This window comes from Palaemon carinicauda, chromosome 4 (genome assembly GCF_036898095.1).
Source record: "Palaemon carinicauda isolate YSFRI2023 chromosome 4, ASM3689809v2, whole genome shotgun sequence".
Taxonomy (NCBI): domain Eukaryota; kingdom Metazoa; phylum Arthropoda; class Malacostraca; order Decapoda; family Palaemonidae; genus Palaemon; species Palaemon carinicauda.
In genome coordinates, this window is record NC_090728.1 from 85,463,493 (window position 1) to 85,483,304 (window position 19,812).

Here is a 19,812-nt window from a genome sequence, read left to right on the forward strand (position 1 = left end):
AGACTATAAGAGAGATTACTTGAGTGCCATATTTGGATGAGATCATGATGAGGGGTAGATGGAGATGGTTTAAGCATGCTCTTCGTGCTCCCCAAGAGAGTTTATTTCACAAAACGTTCAGCTGGGCTCCACAAGGTACTAGAAGAGTTAGACGACCCAGACCTACATGGCTGAGGACTATGAAGCGTGAAGTAGATGATGAATGGAGAAGTATTGAATTAAAAGCACAAGATAGAGACGGCTAGCGAAATTTAACCGAGGCCCTTTGCGCCAATAGGCGTAGGAGGAGATGATGATAATGATGTAATAAAAGGCCTCTCTACACTGCAACAGTAGTATGGCAAACCAAGCACACACACGTCTCTCTCAAATTGACAAAAAATGGGCGTCTGCCCATTCTTCATGAAATGTATAATTGTGACTTCGTTTCTTTGAGCTAGAAGCCATTACTGTCTCTCTCTCTCTCTCTCTCTCTCTCTCTCTCTCTCTCTCTCTCTCTCTCTCTCTCTCTCTCTCTCTCTCTCTCTCTCTCTCTCTCTAATCGTGTTTGGAATAAGTGATAATTTTACTGGATCAACATTATATATCTTCCTAATTGTTATTGTCTGAATGAATATGTATAATGTTAAAATGAAGAATGTTTCACAGTTTTCTGGTTTACTCATGCGGGCAAACATGATATAGTCCTACATAATATAGCTACAGGTTGGGGACAACTAATGTAAGTGAACAACTGAGAGGCAGTAGACAGCTTGAATAACAGGGTTCTAAACTGGTATACTACTCCATTGAGAACAAGGCAGATATAATTCTGAAAGGACTGATGGACAGGTATTTGGAAATATTAGGCAATCATATCCACCCAACGCACGAATGCTCCCTTTCTAATAGAAGAAAGTACAGCTCTTACAGTTTCCATCTTGAACTGGGTTGATGAACAAACCTATTTAAAGGTGAAGTATTGATGACTGGCTTCAACACAGATGACTCCACTATGAAGAGTGACTATAGTAGCACAGAGATTAGTCATCAATGACTTCTCGTACATTTTAGTACTTGAGAAGCAGTGGCCCACTTGAAGCAAAGGTCTATCTATCTATGAACTGGTACACTAGTTCATTAAGAACAAATTAGAATTAGTTCTGAGAAAATTAATTGACGGGTATCTGCAATATGGGCCTTCCTAATTCATCAGTCTTGTTATCTTTCTCTCTGAAGGAAAAGTACAAAACGTACTGTTTCCATCTTGAACTTTGTTTGAAAAACGAACCTGTTCAAAGTAGATAGGTAGGTGACCGGCTTCCAGTCCTGAGAGGACTTTTCCACCAGGAAGATTTCAGCTGTAGAAGGCAACGACCATAATTTCTGGTGCATCCATCTCCAACATAATTTCTGTCTCCACCAACTGGGCTAAGCTTTTTTTGACTCTGGAAGGTAAGTGTAGAAACGGATTGGAAATGGTCCTTAAAGAGTAGTAATTAACCATCCTAAAGGACACTTACAACTGAAGGACCAGCCTTCTGTTACTGCCAGATTGCTATGAAAGGACAGAAAAATTTATACTCACGGCAGTTGGAGGGGAACTACTTACTTTACCATTATTACCCCCTCCCCCCTTTCTTCCTTTTACATCATTTTCAATTGAGCCTGATTGGGGCCACAATAGGACAGATTCCAGTGTCATTTGCAAGGAAGAACCTGCAGCTGTTTTGAAGAGGTCATGCCATCTTCATACCTGGGCCTGGTGGCATGACCACCCCAAATGGATTGATCGTAGTTTCTTCAAGGAACTATGGTTCTGGAAGGGAACAGTATAGGAGATAAGTGAAGTCCAGCAGTAAGTCCTCCAGTTATCTGCCACTTCCTCAACCATTCTTTTCATTAACAGTGAAGGAGAATCCCGCACCAATCCATTTCTTAGAGCTAGACTATTCTCTGGACATATCTGTCAAAAGAGGTGTGATCCCATCCTTTTTCTTCAAAATGAAGTTGGTCCACGGGTTTGCTGCTTAGTGAGCAAAGAAAGTCAAAGCCTTTCCTCCAGATAGTACCAGCCTCCTAAACCTTACTGAACTGGTGAATTTTACTGGCCACAAGGGACCATTGAATAACCAAGAAACAGACTGTAATGAGGTCATAGAGGTGTACTTAGTAGCCAAAAAAAGCAGCATCTATGGTCCCTTGTGGCCAGTGAAATTCACCGTTCAGTGAGGTTAGGAGGCTGATGCTATAGGACTTCAACCTTGATCAGCTCCAGTGGGAAGTTGGATGTTAGAGCATAGGCTAAAAGATCAACCTGTAGAGGAGTAGTTTTACTCTCACCAGAGGCATACTATCGCCGCTGGGATATGAGGGATTTAGGCAAGAAATTTATATATTAGCTGAACCAAAGTGAGTGCTCTGATCTGGAGGCCTTGGCATTACTCTGGCTACAGACCTTTCCAGCAAACAACGACTAAGGCACTTCAAGAGGTGGTCTTGTACCACAAGCAAGGCTGTAACACTTCTTTATGATAGACATCGTCTTAAGAATACTAGTAACTTCCAGAATAGTGACTCTCCAACTTGGGATTATCAATTTCTAGAGGAAGGACCTGACAGTCCTCCCTCACCACAAGCATGTAAGCCTCTTTATTGTATGTAATACCTACCCTGGGACCAGGATCCAGAGAAGAACTGTTTGTAAGAGTATGCACTCTCCGATTCTAAGACAGAATTAGGTGGGTACTCGTGATAGCCAGAATGTGAATATGAGTACATACATTCAGTCCAAATCTGGTCAACTTCCTTGGTTTGATCAAGGTCGATTCTAAGTAATAACCAGGCGAACAATCCCTGGCATCACTGGACAATCGAGAGTTGGAAAATGTACCAGGTACTCTCCCCTATAGGAAACTAGCTCTGGGAGATTAATCTTGTGCAAGCCTGGAACTGTTTTTGGGAAATGACATTTTCTTACAGAGTGTAAATGAAATATATTCTTCCTTGTACATATAAAATTCTGAAGACTTCAGATACTGATCATTCCTGAGGTTGAAATTACTCTGCTTCCTCTTTGATTTTAGATTTTAAGATTTGTTTTGTGTGATTGGCAACTTCACCCTTTATGTTAAATTATCCATTAAAAATAGAATGCTGAATCTGGATGTGACCCTTAGATGAAAAAAAAAATAGATAATGGAAATAAAATGTTTATACAGAGGTTGAGGGAATAGCTATCGATATAATATACTTTTTATTAGGGGTATTTATATCATATATAGATGCTGCAAATACATAGATAAGAATGATTGTAACTGCAAATGTGTTCACACAGGCTACTTTCCAGTCGAGAGTGCATAATACCTCGATCTGGATATTCATGCAACTTCCTCTTCTTTCTTGTCCTCTTCAACAGCAGAGACATCTTCCTGAACTCCCTCTTGCGTGGATGTCATTCTTGTACCTTGGCTGTACATTAAAGTAGAATTTATTAGCCGTCTTCATAATGATAGAAAAAAATTCCCATCTCACTAATCCAAATAAATTTCACGTTACAATCTCACAGAAGTTGTTGAAGGAAGGTTGTCATCAATGATAAATGGAAGCCAAAAGAGAAAATAGATATTTAGAGTACATCATCGTCTGTACACAATTGCAATGAAAACTGGAAGAAAATATCGTGCAGTCATGTTTTAGAATTTTTTTTTTTTTTTAGAAAGGATAATCATTCATTATACTGTCAGTTTCTAATTATTAATTCTATTAGCTTTCAAAGGGCACCACGACATCATGTAATAGTATTCGTACCATGCTAATTAATAGATGTTTATTTCAGTAAAACCTTCATGAATAGCTATATTTGTTCTTTGTCTTGTAATACAAGATATTCATTTGCATCATGCAATATGTTGGAGAAATAAGACACAAAAAGTAAACTTACCTACAAAATTATCAATAAAAGTGGGTCAGCTTGAAAAAAAAAAAATATTGGCAAAAATCTCTCTCTATGGACAGTCTATTGAGAAAATTCTTATCCCACATTACAGAAAAAAAAAATTTAGTTTCTATATTATTTGTAAGTACACACATTCTTACGTTCCTATGTTCATGCATTCAAGAATTTTAACAGAAAAAACGCATGCAAGCATGCCTATCTATTATTTCCCATTATTAATGATTAAATACAATTAACTTTACCATTGAAGAGATACAGTTGCTTCCTGGATGTTTAATTTACACTGGGTTCCTCTTGTCGATATTTGCATTTTTCATCAAACTTGGAAATTTACCCTTTTTTTTTTTACTTCTTTGTTTTGCAAAACTGTGAACTCACTGATATTCTTTGGTAAATCTACTCTTTCAAATATCACCGGTCAGTTTTGATGACCCTCAGTAAGGTCATCCATCGTTGTTTTGGTGTCTTGATAGCCAACTAATCTGTTTCTTTTTATTTTCCTTTTTTTTTTTTTTTTGCTCACGACCTTTGAGGAATATTGTATATGTTTTTGTACTATGGAATAACTGTTATATCTAAAGTAGGATTTTCTCATACACACACACATATGCATACATACACACACACGCACACACACACACACACACACACACACACATATATATATATATATATATATATATATATATATATATATATATATATATATATATATATATATATATCATAATTTATGATACATACCCATACCTATATCTCTGTTTCCACTTTGACTTCTAGACGTTATCTAAAGACTTATACGCCTAGATCTACTCCCCTCTGGCAATTAGTGGAACAGATAGTACACCACTTTTCAGGGGAATCTTTAATTCCCTTACACAAGTACCACAATTACCTCATATACTCCTTGGGGTTTGCTCTTTTAATAAAACCCATTAACCATTTAAAATGTATATACAGACATTATGCCTTTCACAATAAAATTGAATATACTTATCCTACTTTAATGATCTTGGTGTAAAATCATACATTTTTCACCATGTAGAGTCCGAATTTGGAACTCTGGCCTTATTTACTGGCTTTCTTGTATCACCAGAGCAGATGTCAACGCACGACCAAGGCACACTGGATGGCACCACTCCTGTGAACCCGTACGAGGTTCAGTATTGGCTGGAAAATCTAGTTCACATAGATTATTAGTTTAGAGTTCCACATGCTGTCAGATAAACATGTACAAGTTAGTTACGTTAGATTACCGGCAGTTTAACACAAAATGTTTAGTTGTACAGACACGCGTGAATTGACAAGGTGTGCTAGCGCGGGAGAGCCGAGCCAAAGGGATTTTACATTGCTTTGCATGTAATTACCTGAATTGCGCACAGATCGCACCAGACTTAAAATTTGATGGTACTAGTCTCTAGATGAATGATCAGGATAGGTGTAGGTAATATATTTCTATTCCTGAACGTAGTCGTATAATATACCTTGTGCATGATTGTCGTCAAGGTGGTACAGGGATAAATCCTCGGCCTAGATTGACTGAATACAGATAATTATCATACTATGGCAGGATGCCAAAGGAAAAAAAAATAAGAAATAAAAAAACTACAAATTTAACTTACTAAAATAGTCGGTGCTATTATAGTATGCTATCTACCGCCGATTTTGCTATCTACCAACCCTTATCGTTCGGTTCGGAAAGGAAACAAATTTTTTCACAATAGGGATTTGAATGGAAAGATAAACAGCAGACTGATTTATGTGAAATTTTGGAATTGGTTTATTATTTTATTTACGAGACCCCAATTAACACTACCATACAATTAACTGGGAAATCACCTAATACAGTCATTGCTTGGTTTAATATGTGTTGGGAAGTGTGTAGTGTGATGGTTTCATGTCAAACTAGAGGCAAAATGGTTGGCACTGAGGAAAACCCCATATAGATTGATGGGGTTCGATTTGCTGGTCGTCGTAAGTATAACCGTGGTCGATTGTTGGCTGGCGACCATCCGCCAAACTCTGAAGATTCTGATGTTGAACCTGTTAATAAGAAGAACCATGGCGCTTGCATAGATGGACCTTGGGTATTTGGATTGGAAAAAAAAAAGACTCGATTGCTGGTGCCTTTACGTTGAAAGAAGAGATAAGGAAACGTTGATCCCTATCATACAACGTGAGTGCCAATTTGGATCTGTAATCCATTTTGATGAATGGCCAGCATACATGTGCTTAAGGAATCTCTGGTATGAGCACAAAACCGTGAACCATCAACAGAATTATGTGGACCCAAATTCAGGAGCACATACTCAGTCTATTGAGCGATCATGGCTGGATGCCAAGATTGACATACTGAAAAAGAAGACAAGAGTACCTCATCAGCATTTGCAAACCAATTTAGATAATTACTGTTGGAAAGTTCTGAGAAAAGGCTACGATGTATTTCCTGCTTTCTTGAATGATGTTAGAACCTGTAACATTGTTGCATGATGAGCTTTGAATAATTTGTAATAAAAGTTTCCCTACAAACTGCTTATAATTATGCACCCATGTTATCCTGCAAATAAATAATATTAAACTATCATTAAAGTGCAATGAGGATAACAAACTGGTGGTAAGTAATCTGTTTGATAATCCTCATCAAACAGGAGGATTAACATTGATGGTAGATAACATACTTTGTGGTAGATACCATACTATAGTAGAAATTAGACGGTAGATAGCATACTATAATATAAATTAGACGGTAGATAGCATACTATAATAGAAATTCGACGGTAGATAGCATACTATAATAGCACCAAATAGTCTCTACAACAAAAATTTCCCCTTACGTAATCTGGAATTGGACTCTATGACAGCACATTTAAACTAAACATGATCTTAAAACTACATTCCTTTATACTGAATAAAACATTATGAGAAAAAAAAAGAAAACCACTTATAACTGTAACACATGACACCAATAAAATAACTTTAACCTACAAAACCCCAAATGGAATATATATATATATATATATATATATATATATATATATATATATATATATATATATATATATATATACATACATGTATATATACACACACACACACACACACATATATATATATATATATATATATATATATATATATATATATATACCTTTCATTAGAAGGGGCTAGCATTCGATCCCAGGTATGAGGTAGAAATTTATTTCTATTTGAACACGATGTTGTGTTGATATTAATCCATATATATATATATATATATATATATATATATATATATATATATATATACATATACGAATATATATATATATATATATATATATATATATATATATATATATATATATACGATAAATTTTTCACATTTAGACGTGTTTTTCATATTCAAATAAGCCATATATATTTTTGATACATTAATGTCTGGATTCTCTTAACGACCTTAGGATCAGAGCCCCAGGCGAAATCACACAAAGACAAGAGCTTGTGTCCGGCCGGGAATCGAACCCTGGTCGGCAAGCTTGTATAGACAGTGACTAAACCACTTGGCCACGAAGAAAGATAAAAGTCAATGACAATTCTACTGTACTTATACCTGTCGAATTCAGGTGTTTTGTACTTAGAATTGAAATCAACCCATCTTCACCATAGTAGCTAATTGGTAGTTTGTTACTTGGCCTTCAATTAATGATAAATTTTGCACATTTAGACGTGTTTTTCATATTCAAATAAGCCATATATATTTTTTATATATTAATGTCTGGATTCTCTTAACGACCTCAGGATCAGAGCCCCAGGCGAAATCACACAAAGACTAGAGCTTGTGTCCGGCCGGGAATCGAACCCTGGTTGGCAAGCTTGTATAGACAGTGACTAAACCACTTGGCCACGAAGAAAGATAAAAGTTAATGACAATTCTACTGTACTTATACCTGTCGAATTCAGGTGTTTTGTACTTAGAATTGAAATCAACCCATCTTCACCATCGTAGCTAATTGGTAGTTTGTTACTTGGCATTCAAATAATGATAAATTTTGCACATTTAGACGAGTTTTTCATATTCAAATAAGCCATATATATTTTTGATACATTAATGTCTGGATTCTCTTAACGACCTTAGGATCAGAGCCCCAGGCGAAATCACACAAAGACAAGAGCTTGTGTCCGGCCGGGAATCGAACCCTGGTCGGCAAGCTTGTATAGAGAGTGACTAAACCACTTGGCCACGAAGAAAGATAAAAGTCAATGACAATTATACTGTACTTATACCTGTCGTATTCAGGTATTTTGTACTTAGAATTGAAATCAACCCATCTTCACCATCGTAGCTAATTGGTAGTTTGTTACTTGGCATTCAAATAATGATAAATTTTGCACATTTAGATGTGTTTTTCATATTCAAATAAGCCATATATATTTTTGATACATTAATGTCTGGATTCTCTTAACGACCTCAGGATCAGAGCCCCAGGCGAAATCACACAAAGACAAGAGCTTGTGTCTGGCCGGGAATCGAACCCTGGTCGGCAAGCTTGTATAGACAGTGACTAAACCACTTGGCCACGAAGAAAGATAAAAGTCAATGACAATTCTACTGTACTTATATCTGTCGAATTCAGGTGTTTTGTACTTAGAATTGAAATCAACCCATCTTTACCATCGTAGCTAATTGGTAGTTTGTTACTTGGCATTCAATTAATGATAAATTTTGCACATTTAGACGTGTTTTTCATATTCAAATAAGCCATATATATTTTTGATACATTAATGTCTGGATTCTCTTAACGACCTCAGGATCAGAGCCCTAGGCGAAATCACACAAAGACAAGAGCTTGTGTCCGGCCGGAAATCGAACCCTGGTCGGCAAGCTTGTATAGACAGTGACTAAACCACTTGGCCACGAAGAAAGATAAAAGTCAATGACAATTCTACTGTACTTATACCTGTCGAATTCAGGTGTTTTGTACTTAGAATTGAAATCAACCCATCTTCACCTTCGTAGCTAATTGGTAGTTTGTTACTTGGCATTCAAATAATGATAAATTTTGCACAATTAGACGTGTTTTTCATATTCAAATAAGCCATATATATTTTTGATACAATAATGTCTGGATTCTCTTAACGACCTCAGGATCAGAGCCCCAGGTGAAATCACACAAAGACAAGAGCTTGTGTCCGGCCGGGAATCGAACCCTGGTCGGCAAGCTTGTATAGACAGTGACTAAACCACTTGGCCACGAAGAAAGATAAAAGTTAATGAAAATTCTACTGTACTTATACCTGTCGAATTCAGGTGTTTTGTACTTAGAATTGAAATCAACCCATCTTCACCATCGTAGCTAATTGGTAGTTTGTTACTTGGCATTCAATTAATGATAAATTTTGCACATTTAGACGAGTTTTTCATATTCAAATAAGCCATATATATTTTTGATACATTAATGTCTGGATTCTCTTAACGACCTTAGGATCAAAGCCCCAGGCGAAATCACACAAAGACAAGAGCTTGTGTCCGGCCGGGAATCGAACCCTGGTCGGCAAGCTTGTATAGACAGTGACTAAACCACTTGGCCATGAAGAAAGATAAAAGTCAATGACAATTCTACTGTACTTATAACTGTCGAATTCAGGTGTTTTGTACTTAGAATAGAAATCAACCCATCTTCACCATCGTAGCTAATTGGTAGTTTGTTACTTGGCATTCAATTAATGATAAATTTTGCACATTTAGACGTGTTTTTCATATTCAAATAAGCCATATATATTTTTTATATATTAATGTCTGGATTCTCTTAACGGCCTCAGGATCAGAGCCCCAGGCGAAATCACACAAAGACAAGAGCTTGTGTCCGGCCGGGAATCGAACCCTGGTCGGCAAGCTTGTATAGACAGTGACTAAACCACTTGGCCACGAAGAAAGATAAAAGTCAATGACAATTCTACTGTACTTATACCTGTCGAATTCAGGTGTTTTGTACTTAGAATTGAAATCAACCCATCTTCACCATCGTAGCTAATTGGTAGTTTGTTACTTGGCATTCAATTAATGATAAATTTTGCACATTTAGACGTGTTTTTCATATTCAAATAAGCCATATATATTTTTGATACATTAATGTCTGGATCTCCAGCTCCTCATTGCCACACTGAAATTAAAACTAAAAGCACCCAATTAACAAAGAAGGATGCGATATTAAGAACATATATCAATCACTTGGTAGTGAAGTTTTTGGGCATGCATTTACAAGGAGAAAGCCATGGATATCAAATGATACTAGGGATACTATCAAAAGAAGACAAAGACAGAAATTGATTGCTGAAAGTTTTCGAGGAAGTAATGAATATAACAAGGTAGAGCATGTTAAGTATTACAGTATTGATAGTGGGGTCAAAAGAAAAGTTAGGAATGACTGAAGAGAATATTTAGACAGCAAAGCAGATGAGGCTGATAAAGCTATGAATTCAGGGAGTGGCTATGGTGTAATGATTGCTTTTAGAATTATTAATGGAATATCTACGGAGGCAAAGAAGAAAAAGCATATACCCATAAAAAAGAGAGATGGATCTGTTATAACAACAGAAGATGGAGAAAGGTAAGTAATTTGATTGGCATACCTGAAGCTGAGGAAGACCTTGATGTGCCCATGAATGAATAGTGTGTTTGAAGTTGAAGCTATCCTTAAAAAATCTCAAGAGATGGGAAGCCCCTGGATAAGATGGAATAACTGCTGAGATGATTTTGGCGGAAAATGAAGTGACTCCCAGTGTACTTACAAGATTATTTTGTAGAATATGACATGAAGAGGCCAAACCTGATGAATGACAATTAAGAGTGTTGGTGAAAATGTCTATGATTACAGAGGCATCACATTTACGTCAGTTGTCATGAAAATATATATAGCATGTTCATTTCACAGAGACTAGAGAGAAAGATTAACGAAAAGCTGAGAGATGAACATGCAAAGTTAGAAAATGTAGTTGTACTGACTAAATTTTCATCTTGAGATATGTTGTATAGCAATATGTAGAATATAGAAAACCACTGTTGATGACATTTGTAGACTATGAAAAAGCAATTGCCAGACTGGGTTCCGAGTCCTGCTCAAACTCGTTATTATTATTATTATTATTATTAAATGCTAAGCTACAACCCTAGTTGGAAAAGCAAGGATGCTATAAGCCCAGTGGCCCCAACAGGGAAAATAGCTCAGTGAGGAAAGGAAACAAGGAAAAATAAAATATTTTAAGAATAGTAACAACATTAAAATAAATATTTCCTATATAAACAATAAAAACTTCAACAAAACAAGAGAAAGAGAAACTAGATAGAACAGTGTGCCTGAGTGTACCCTCAAGCAAGAGAACTCTAACCCAAGACAGTGGAAGGCCATGGTACAGAGGCTATAGCACTACCCAAGACTAGAGAACAATGGTTTGATTTTGGAGTGTCCTTCTCCTAGAAGAGCTGCTTACCATAGCTAAAGAGTCTCTTCTACCCTTACCAAGAGGAAAGTAGCCACTGAACAATTACATTGCCGTAGTTAACCCCTTGGGTGAAGAAGAATTGTTTGGTAATCTCAGTGTTGTTAGGTGTATGAGGACAGGGGAGAATCTGTAAAGAATAGGCCAGACTATTCGGTGTCTATGTAGGCAAAGGGAAAGAACCGTAACCCGAGAGAAGGATCCAATATGGTACTGTCTGGCCAGTCAAATGCTAAACTACAACCCTAGTTGGAAAAGCAAGATGCTATAAGCCCAGGGGCCCCAACAGGGAAAATAGCCCAGTAAAGAAAGGAAACAAGGAAAAATTAAATATTTTAAAAACAGTAACAACATTAAAATTATTATTTCCTATATAAACTATAAAAACTTTAACACAACAAGAGGAAGAGAAATTGGATAGAATAGTGTGCCTGAGTGTACCCTCAAGCAAGAGAACTTTATCCCAAGACAGTGGAAGACCATGGTACAGAGGCTATGGCACTACCCTGGACTAGAGAACAATGGTTTGATTATGGAGTGTCCTTCTCCTAGAAGAGCTGCTTACCATAGCTAAAGGGTCTCTTCTACCCTTACCAAGAGGAAAGTAGCCACTGAACAATTGCAGTGCAGTAGTTAACTCCTTGGGTGAAGAAGAATTGTTTGGTAATCTCAGTGTTATCGGGTGTATGAGGATAGAGTAGAATCTGAAAAGAATAGGCCAGACTAATCAGTGTCTGTGTAGGCAAAGGGAAAGAACCGTAACCTGAGAAACGGATCCAATGTAAATTAGTACTGTCTAACCAGTCAAAGGGCCCCATAACTCTCTAGTAGTAGTATCTCAATAGGTGGGTGGTGCCCTGGCCAACCTAAATGCTTACAAGAATGTATGAAATATCACAGGAGTTTTGGCTCAAGATAAATAGAAAAAAGACAGAGATGATAAGAACGGAATACTGTATGTAATGAAAATTTGAAATATCGTTGGAAGGAGAAATGATTTAATGAGATAGAATAATTTCAATATCGATTTAATGAAATATTGAAAAAAGCAAATAAGATGTTGGCAAGGTTAAGTAAAATTTGGAAATCAAATCACCTGAAATTCCATATAAAAATCAGGCTATATGTCAATTTAGTTAGGTCGGTGTTACTGTATGGATATGAATCGTGGTATAACAATGAAACAATCTCCAATAGGTTTAGTAGATTTGAGAACAAAACTCTCAGAAGAATATTGGCAGTGAAAGGGCAGGACTGGATTAGAAATGAAACTTTAAAAGAAATTACTCAAGTGCCATTTGCTGATGAGATCATGATGAGGGGTAGATGGAGATGGTTTGGGCATGGTCTTCGCAGTCCCCAAGAGAGATTAGTTCACTAAACTTACAAGGCATTAAAAGAGTTGGAAGACCCAGGCCTACATAGCTGAGGACTATGAAACGTGAAGTAGGAGATGAATGGAAAAGTATTGCATTAAAAGCTCAAGATAGAGACGACTGGCAAAATCAATAGCCGTAGATGATGATGATGGCACACACACACACACACACACATATATATATATATATATATATATATATATATATATATATATATATATATATATTATATATATATATATATATATATATTTATATATATATATATATATATATATATATATATATATATATATATATATATATATATATATATATTCTGTTTCAAGTCTCCTTTTCATCAATTTGATACTTCTTCCTTTCTTTAATGTTTCCTCAATTTTGGTCTGACAGTGTTCACGAATGTCTTGGGGTCTTCATTTTTTTTTACGGTTTTGGAGAATTCTGATAATTTTGTGTCAACTCTTTTTGGATTTCACCCTCATTTCCAATCTTTCCTTTATTAACCTTCTGATAGCTCCCCTTCATCTAGTTTAGGAACTTTTCCATGTATCTCTTTAGCTGATTCCAATGCATCTTTAAAAAATAAATGAGTTCATTTCTTCTTTACTTGTTTTTATTGCATTATGTAGCTGGGTGTACCTATTTTGTATTGCTACACTGTTACTTGTTATTGATATTACAGGAGTATTTGATTGCGTAAAATTAGTTTTTCTCTTTATTTCCTTAGATCTAAATAAATTTTACTTCTTACCATTCTGTGGTCACTTCACTTAATTTATTTAACACCTACATCTTTAACTAAATCAAATTTTTCACTGAGATTATATCAAATTTTTGTTTCTCCGTTTGAGCCTCTCCCTGTCCATGTTCAATGTTCGGTTTAATAGAAAAATAAAGGTCTTCATGATTTTAAGATTGTTTCTTTCAGCAAATTCTACAAGCATGTCTCTGTCATTCCTTGTGCCTACTCCAAATTTGCATACTGCTGACTCTCTTCTCTCCTTTTGATTTACTTTGGCATTGAAATCACCCAAAACAAATATAAATCGTCTTGTTTTCCCCTAGATATCTCCAGATCTTCATAGAAAGTTTATATTTCTTCCTCTGTATGGGATATTGTTAGTATATATGTTTGAATTATCTCCAGTTTAAACTTCTAATTTAGTTAGATAATTAGTCCTGCAATTCTATCACTGGTACTACGAAATTCTTTTGAACTTGCAAGATTAGTATTAATATGAAAACTCACTCCAATTTCTTTGTTGCTGTCATGCCCTCTGAAGCAAAATACATGGCACTATTCTAACACTATAAAGATTCCCAGTTCTTCTAATTTTACTAAATACTGTTACATTCCAATTTATTTATTTCAGCTCTTCTAGTAACACAGCAAAATCTTCTTTAGACAGGGTCCCAATGTTATATGTTGCAAGGCTCAGTTTCCAATTGTGACTTTTAGCACCTCTGCAGTGGGATGTAATTTCTCGCCACCTTGGCAGTTGTTACACTGCCTCTAAGGAGTGGGGGTCGACACCGGATTGTTTAATTCATGTCTGGCTTTTGATCAGTTTTCATCACCACGCAGTCTGAAAAGCTAAATAGTTGGGGAGTCTTTGTAACCTAAATCAATACCGAATAATGGAAGACATGCGGTAATAATCTAGAGGTAACTCTCCAGCATCAACAAGGAGACTTGGGATAGATGAGCTTCTAAACGCTCCAGTGGACAATCTTATACCAGCATTATCTATTGAATCTAATACCTTTAATCTGATTGGGGTGGCTGGGGAGTATATTTCACACCCAAACTAATTTTAGAAAAAATTAAGGCCTTGTATAATTCTAAAATAATTTTATGGTCTGTCCCCATGATGTATGGGACAATACTTTTAAAAGATTCAGAGCCTCAAGACATTTAGCTTTTAATGCCTTTAAGTGTGAAACCCATGTCAATCTACAATCGAAAATCAATCCTAAAAATTTAGCTTCACCTACAAATGGAATCCGTTGACCTTCCATGTACATATCCGGGTCTGGATGTACTCCCAGGATACGATAGATATGTACAATAGTAGTTTTGCTTGTTGAAAACTTAAACCCATTCATATTGGCCGACTGAATAATTTTGTTCAATGCGAGTTGTAGTTTTCTCTCAACCATTGCCATTCTTGCTCCAGAAAATGATATGGAGAGATCATCCACAAATAGTGTTGAGAGAACGTCCCGGGAATGCTAGTGCAAACAGGGTTACACTCAGCACACTACCCTGAGGAACTCCTTCTTCCTGACATTTACTCTCTGATAAAGTTCCCCCACTCTCACCTGAAAAACTCTATGTGAGAGAAGTGATTGGATAAACAGTGGTAGCTCTCCTCTCAATCCTAATTAATGAATGGTTTTAAGGATACCATATCTCCATGTAGTAGTATCATATGCCTTTTCAAGGTCAAAGCAAAGGCTTCACAAATAGAAGTCTCAAGTCGTATCAACACATCAGTCGTTGAGTGCATTTTTCTGAATCCACATTGAATGGGTGATAAAACACCCTTCTATTCAAGGTACCACATTAGCCTTGCATTGACCATCTTCTCCATGATTTTACATAAACAAGATGTCAATGCAATAGGACGATAGTTTGCTGCTAAAAACTTGTCCTTACCGGGTTTTAAAAAGGCTAAAATAATGGCTAGTTCCCAAACACTTGGGTAACTACGATCATACCATATTCTATTAATAATGCTTAAAATATATAACTTTGTATTAAAATGTACGTTTAATCATTGCATATGGAATTCCATCGGGTCCAGGGACTGTATCGTTGCAATGTTTAAGTTCGAAATCAAATTCTCTTTCAGTAAAAGGAGAATTATAAGATTCTTCCCTTCCTGTTGCAAAACATAAAATTTTCTTTTCTTCATTTCTCCTATACTGGTGACCAGGAGCTTCTTCACACTTGTATGATACATTTGAAAAATGATCAGCCAGGGCATTGCTAACATCATTTGCTTCAGTTACATACTGACCATTCACCTTAAATACTGGTGGTGGGTTTGGGGATAATTTGCCAGCTATCTTTTTTACTTTTCTCCACACAGAAGATGGTGGTGTTCTACTGTTAATGGAGGAAACAAAAGACATCCATGACTGGCGCCTAGCTTCTTTCATGGCACGATGGTACTGTGCTCTACTTTTCTTGTATATAATCAAATTCTCATCAGTTCGGCGTCTACGCAATCGTGTTAGAGATCTTCTTGTGGCTTTGTGCAGGGCAGTTAATTCTGAAGACTACCAAGGGACTGGTCGTCATTTGAATAACCCTGTTATTCTGGGAATTGAATTGACTCATGCTGTATGAAGAGTTCCATTCAGTAAGTCTATGGCATCATCAATATTTCAAACCTGTTCTGCATCCCCCTCAATTTCGCTTAGCTCACGAAATTTGTCCCAGCCCGCCTTGTCAAGATTCCATCATGGCGATCTCTGTAAATATGGACCATTGTTGGTGTTTATAATGATTGGTGCATGATCACTAGTATGCCAATCATCTAATGTCCTCCAATCGAAATCAAGAAAGCAGTTAGAGCTTGCAATCAAAACGTCAATGCATAAACAAGGTACCTGTTTGAACATGGAAATGTGTGGGCTCTCCTGTATTAAGGAGTCCGACATCCTCATTCTCCACAATTGATGAGATAACATTGCCCCTTGTGTTTGCCAAAACATCACCCCATAAAGGATGTCTACCATTCATATCTCCCAGTATGAGAAAAGGTTGAGGGAGTTGTTGAATGACCTCTACTAAATCATCATATAAAATATTATCTTTTGAAGGTAAGTACAGAGAGCATATTGTATATTTTCTCCCTATATCAATCTCTACAACCACTGCCTGCAGGGGTGTACGAACAGATAAGGGTATTTTGGGAACATCTCAACGAACGTATATGAGACTTCCGCCATGGCTCCCTGCTTGCTGATTATATGGTGTTCTGTAGCTAACATACTCTCGAGGACTAGGAGTGTTAGGATCAAGCTTACTTTCCTGTAGACATACAATTATGGGGGAATATTTGTGAATTAGGAGCTTAAGTTCTTCATATTTGGCCCTTAAACCATGATAATTCCATTGCAAAATGGAGGAAAAAACTATTGTTTATTTCTTGGGAAAACTTTTGGATGAAGTCTCCACATTAGTAATTTTTGATTTAACACTATTTCCCTGTGGTTTTATTAGAGAAGGTCCTGATAGATTGGGTTTTGTGTTTATCATTTTTATATTGTACTTTTGATTTAATTGTTGAGGGGGATGGTGGATCTCAACTTAAATTTCTGATTCATTTAAATTGTTTTCTGGTTGATCAGAAACATCAACAGAGACAAAACATCATATTTATTTGAGGTCATAACTCTAATATTTCTTATGGAAGGGGGTGAGGGGTGAGAGAGATGGAGGTCTCTCTCTTTTACGATTAATAGGTTGTGAGCTACAAGGTTTTTGTACCTTCCTACCACTACAGGTGCACCCGATAACTTGGTTTCAGGTGGAAACTCCATTAAATCAGGCAAGGATATGGCCTGGGAGTGGTTAGTACTATCCTTTGTGATGGGGACAAAGATTTGATAGTGGTGGGCAATGTCTTTTATTTGATACTCAATGATAAATCTTTAGGAGGAGATATTCTTGTCTTATTATGCAGCACTTTATCAGTAGATGGTGAATTTCTTTTTCGAGAACTACCTACAGTAGTAGGTGGGTTAGATGATTCCCGAAGAACTTTTTCTCCTGTTTTTAATGTCTTAGCATAGGTAGTAGATTTATTTAATAATCTCTTGGCATGCCCCAGGCTTACATGTTCAATAACTGATTTATTGAAGGCAGCCTCTTCTAAATTATAAAACTGGCAGCTCCTATCATTAGATTTATGATTAGAGTTGCAGTTCAAGCACCTTGCCTCAAGTGTACAGTCTCCATGGTAAAGATTGGAGCAAGTATTACAAATTTTATCATTCTTGCAAACCTTGGAAGGATGCCCAAATTTAAAGCAATTAAAATATTGCAGCGGCTTCTGCTCAAAAGGTCGAACTCCAATTCTTTAATTTTTTATGTCTATGTGGAAAGGTACATCAGCATCCTGGAAAGTAAGGATAATCATTGATGTTCCAGATACTTTATGTACTTTCCACACTGATAGTGGGCACAACCAATATACCCTTTTCCATAAATTCATATATATCCCTATTGAAAACCACTCCCCTTCCATAGCTAAAGTTTAGATGGGGTTTGATGTCCAATTTGATATCATCATTTTCTGTCTTCAAATTTGACAATATAACAGACTGTGTGTATGACTTGGCCTTTATCAAGAAACTTTTCTTGCCGAATCGAGATATATCTCCAGGTGCGATTGTTTCTACCTTCTGAAGAAATTTTCAGATCTTAAAATAATTTTCTTTACCTCCTGTGGATTGAGCAAGAAGCCACATTGGTGGTTTTGGCTTTCTTTGGGATGGCATAACTATTTCTATGTCTTTATCAATCCAGTCTGCTGGTCTGTAGACATCCAGATCTTTAGGCACCCCATCACAAAGAGCACCCTTAATACTCATATTACCTACTTTAATATTAATAATGTTATGGCTTGCATTGAATGCTTCCTCATGACAATTAAATGATAACCAAGAATCCCATTTATCATCTTGAAGTTTCATTCTAATTTCTTTTATTAGTCTGTAGCACTCAAATATTTTATGTAGTACATCATAATTAGCTTCTAATGGGATTTGGGTAACATGCAGGATTTTCAATTTTCCTGTGTTGCCCAAATCCCAAATTACCCTTTTTTTCGAATGTTCAAAGAATAGTCGTTTTTAGTTCCTAAATCGTCAACGGAATTTTCTTTAAGTGTTTTGCCAGAGGTCATCAACAGTGCCAGGGGCGAGTCAGCATATCCAGGGGATGGGGGGTCGTTGTCAGCGGAATCCATGAGAAAAAAATAAGAGGATAATGTGAGATTTCAAATAGATTGATTCACCTGCTTGAGAACATTAAGGCATCACATGTTGGAAAGGAAATTTGCACTCTCCACTATCGGCACAATGAGAGTATACTTCCCAGATGGTCCACTCCATACCCTACCTGAAGGATAGCACCAAGACCAAAAAACTATGGAATCATCCTCCCCATATCTGTAATGATGGGCTTCCGGCCAAAAGTCAAGAGTCCTACCCCAAGCCTTGGATCCCCCGGATTCCGAAGACCCAACACTTGAGAATAGTTCCACCAAAAAGGTCCAAACCATCTTTGGGATGGCTGAGATCATCCAATACTCTCACATATAGCTTTGAGTGCAACCACCTTCCAACCGTGACACCTCCTCCCATTCATCAAAGCAGGCAGCAATAACGGATGTAGGAACATCCACGCCAGTGGCAATAACGGATGTAGAAACCGTCTTCGTTGTTGGGGAGAATTGGGACTTCTCCCAATTGAAGACCAATCCCAGTTTCACACAGAAGGCAACTAACTCGTCCCTCTGCCTTGAAACCTCCTCTTGAGACTCCGAGAGGAGCAACCAATTGTTGAGGTACCTCAGGAGCCACATTGCTCTCTTTGGCCCTCTGGAAGAGAAGAAGTGGTACCTGTCGGCAGTTCACCTTCAAGGAGTCCGCAATGTGACAGCGGACGCTCTATCCAGGTTCACACCGATAGAGTCGGAATGGTCCTTAGACGCAGGATCATTCTCCTTCATTCTGAATCAAGTCCCAGAACTGCAGATAGACCTCTTTGCGACGAAAGACAACAAGTTGCCCCTGTACGTGTCCCCGTACGAGGACCCCTTAGCGGAAGCAGTGGACGCGATGTCCCTCGACTGGAACAGATGGTCCAGGATTTATCTGTTCCCTCCTCACAACCTTCTGTTGAGGGTCCTCAACAAACTGAGATCCTTCAAGGGGGTAGCGGCAATAGTGGCCCACAAGTGGCCGAACAGCGTGTGGTTTCCCCTGGCATTGGAACTA

At 37.1% G+C, this 19,812-nt stretch overlaps 1 protein-coding gene across 1 annotated transcript in view; it reads right to left on the reverse strand.

Annotated features, from left to right (window-relative positions):
* Positions 1-3,198: 3,198 nt before the first annotated feature.
* The window catches only part of LOC137640042 (sulfhydryl oxidase 2-like), a 267,317-nt gene continuing 250,703 nt past the window's right edge, over positions 3,199-19,812 (reverse strand). Inside the window, exon 7 of the mRNA XM_068372423.1 lies at positions 3,199-3,450. Within this exon, the coding sequence (XP_068228524.1) occupies positions 3,360-3,450 (91 nt within the window). The 3' untranslated portion in view covers positions 3,199-3,359. The remainder of the gene's footprint in view (positions 3,451-19,812) is intronic.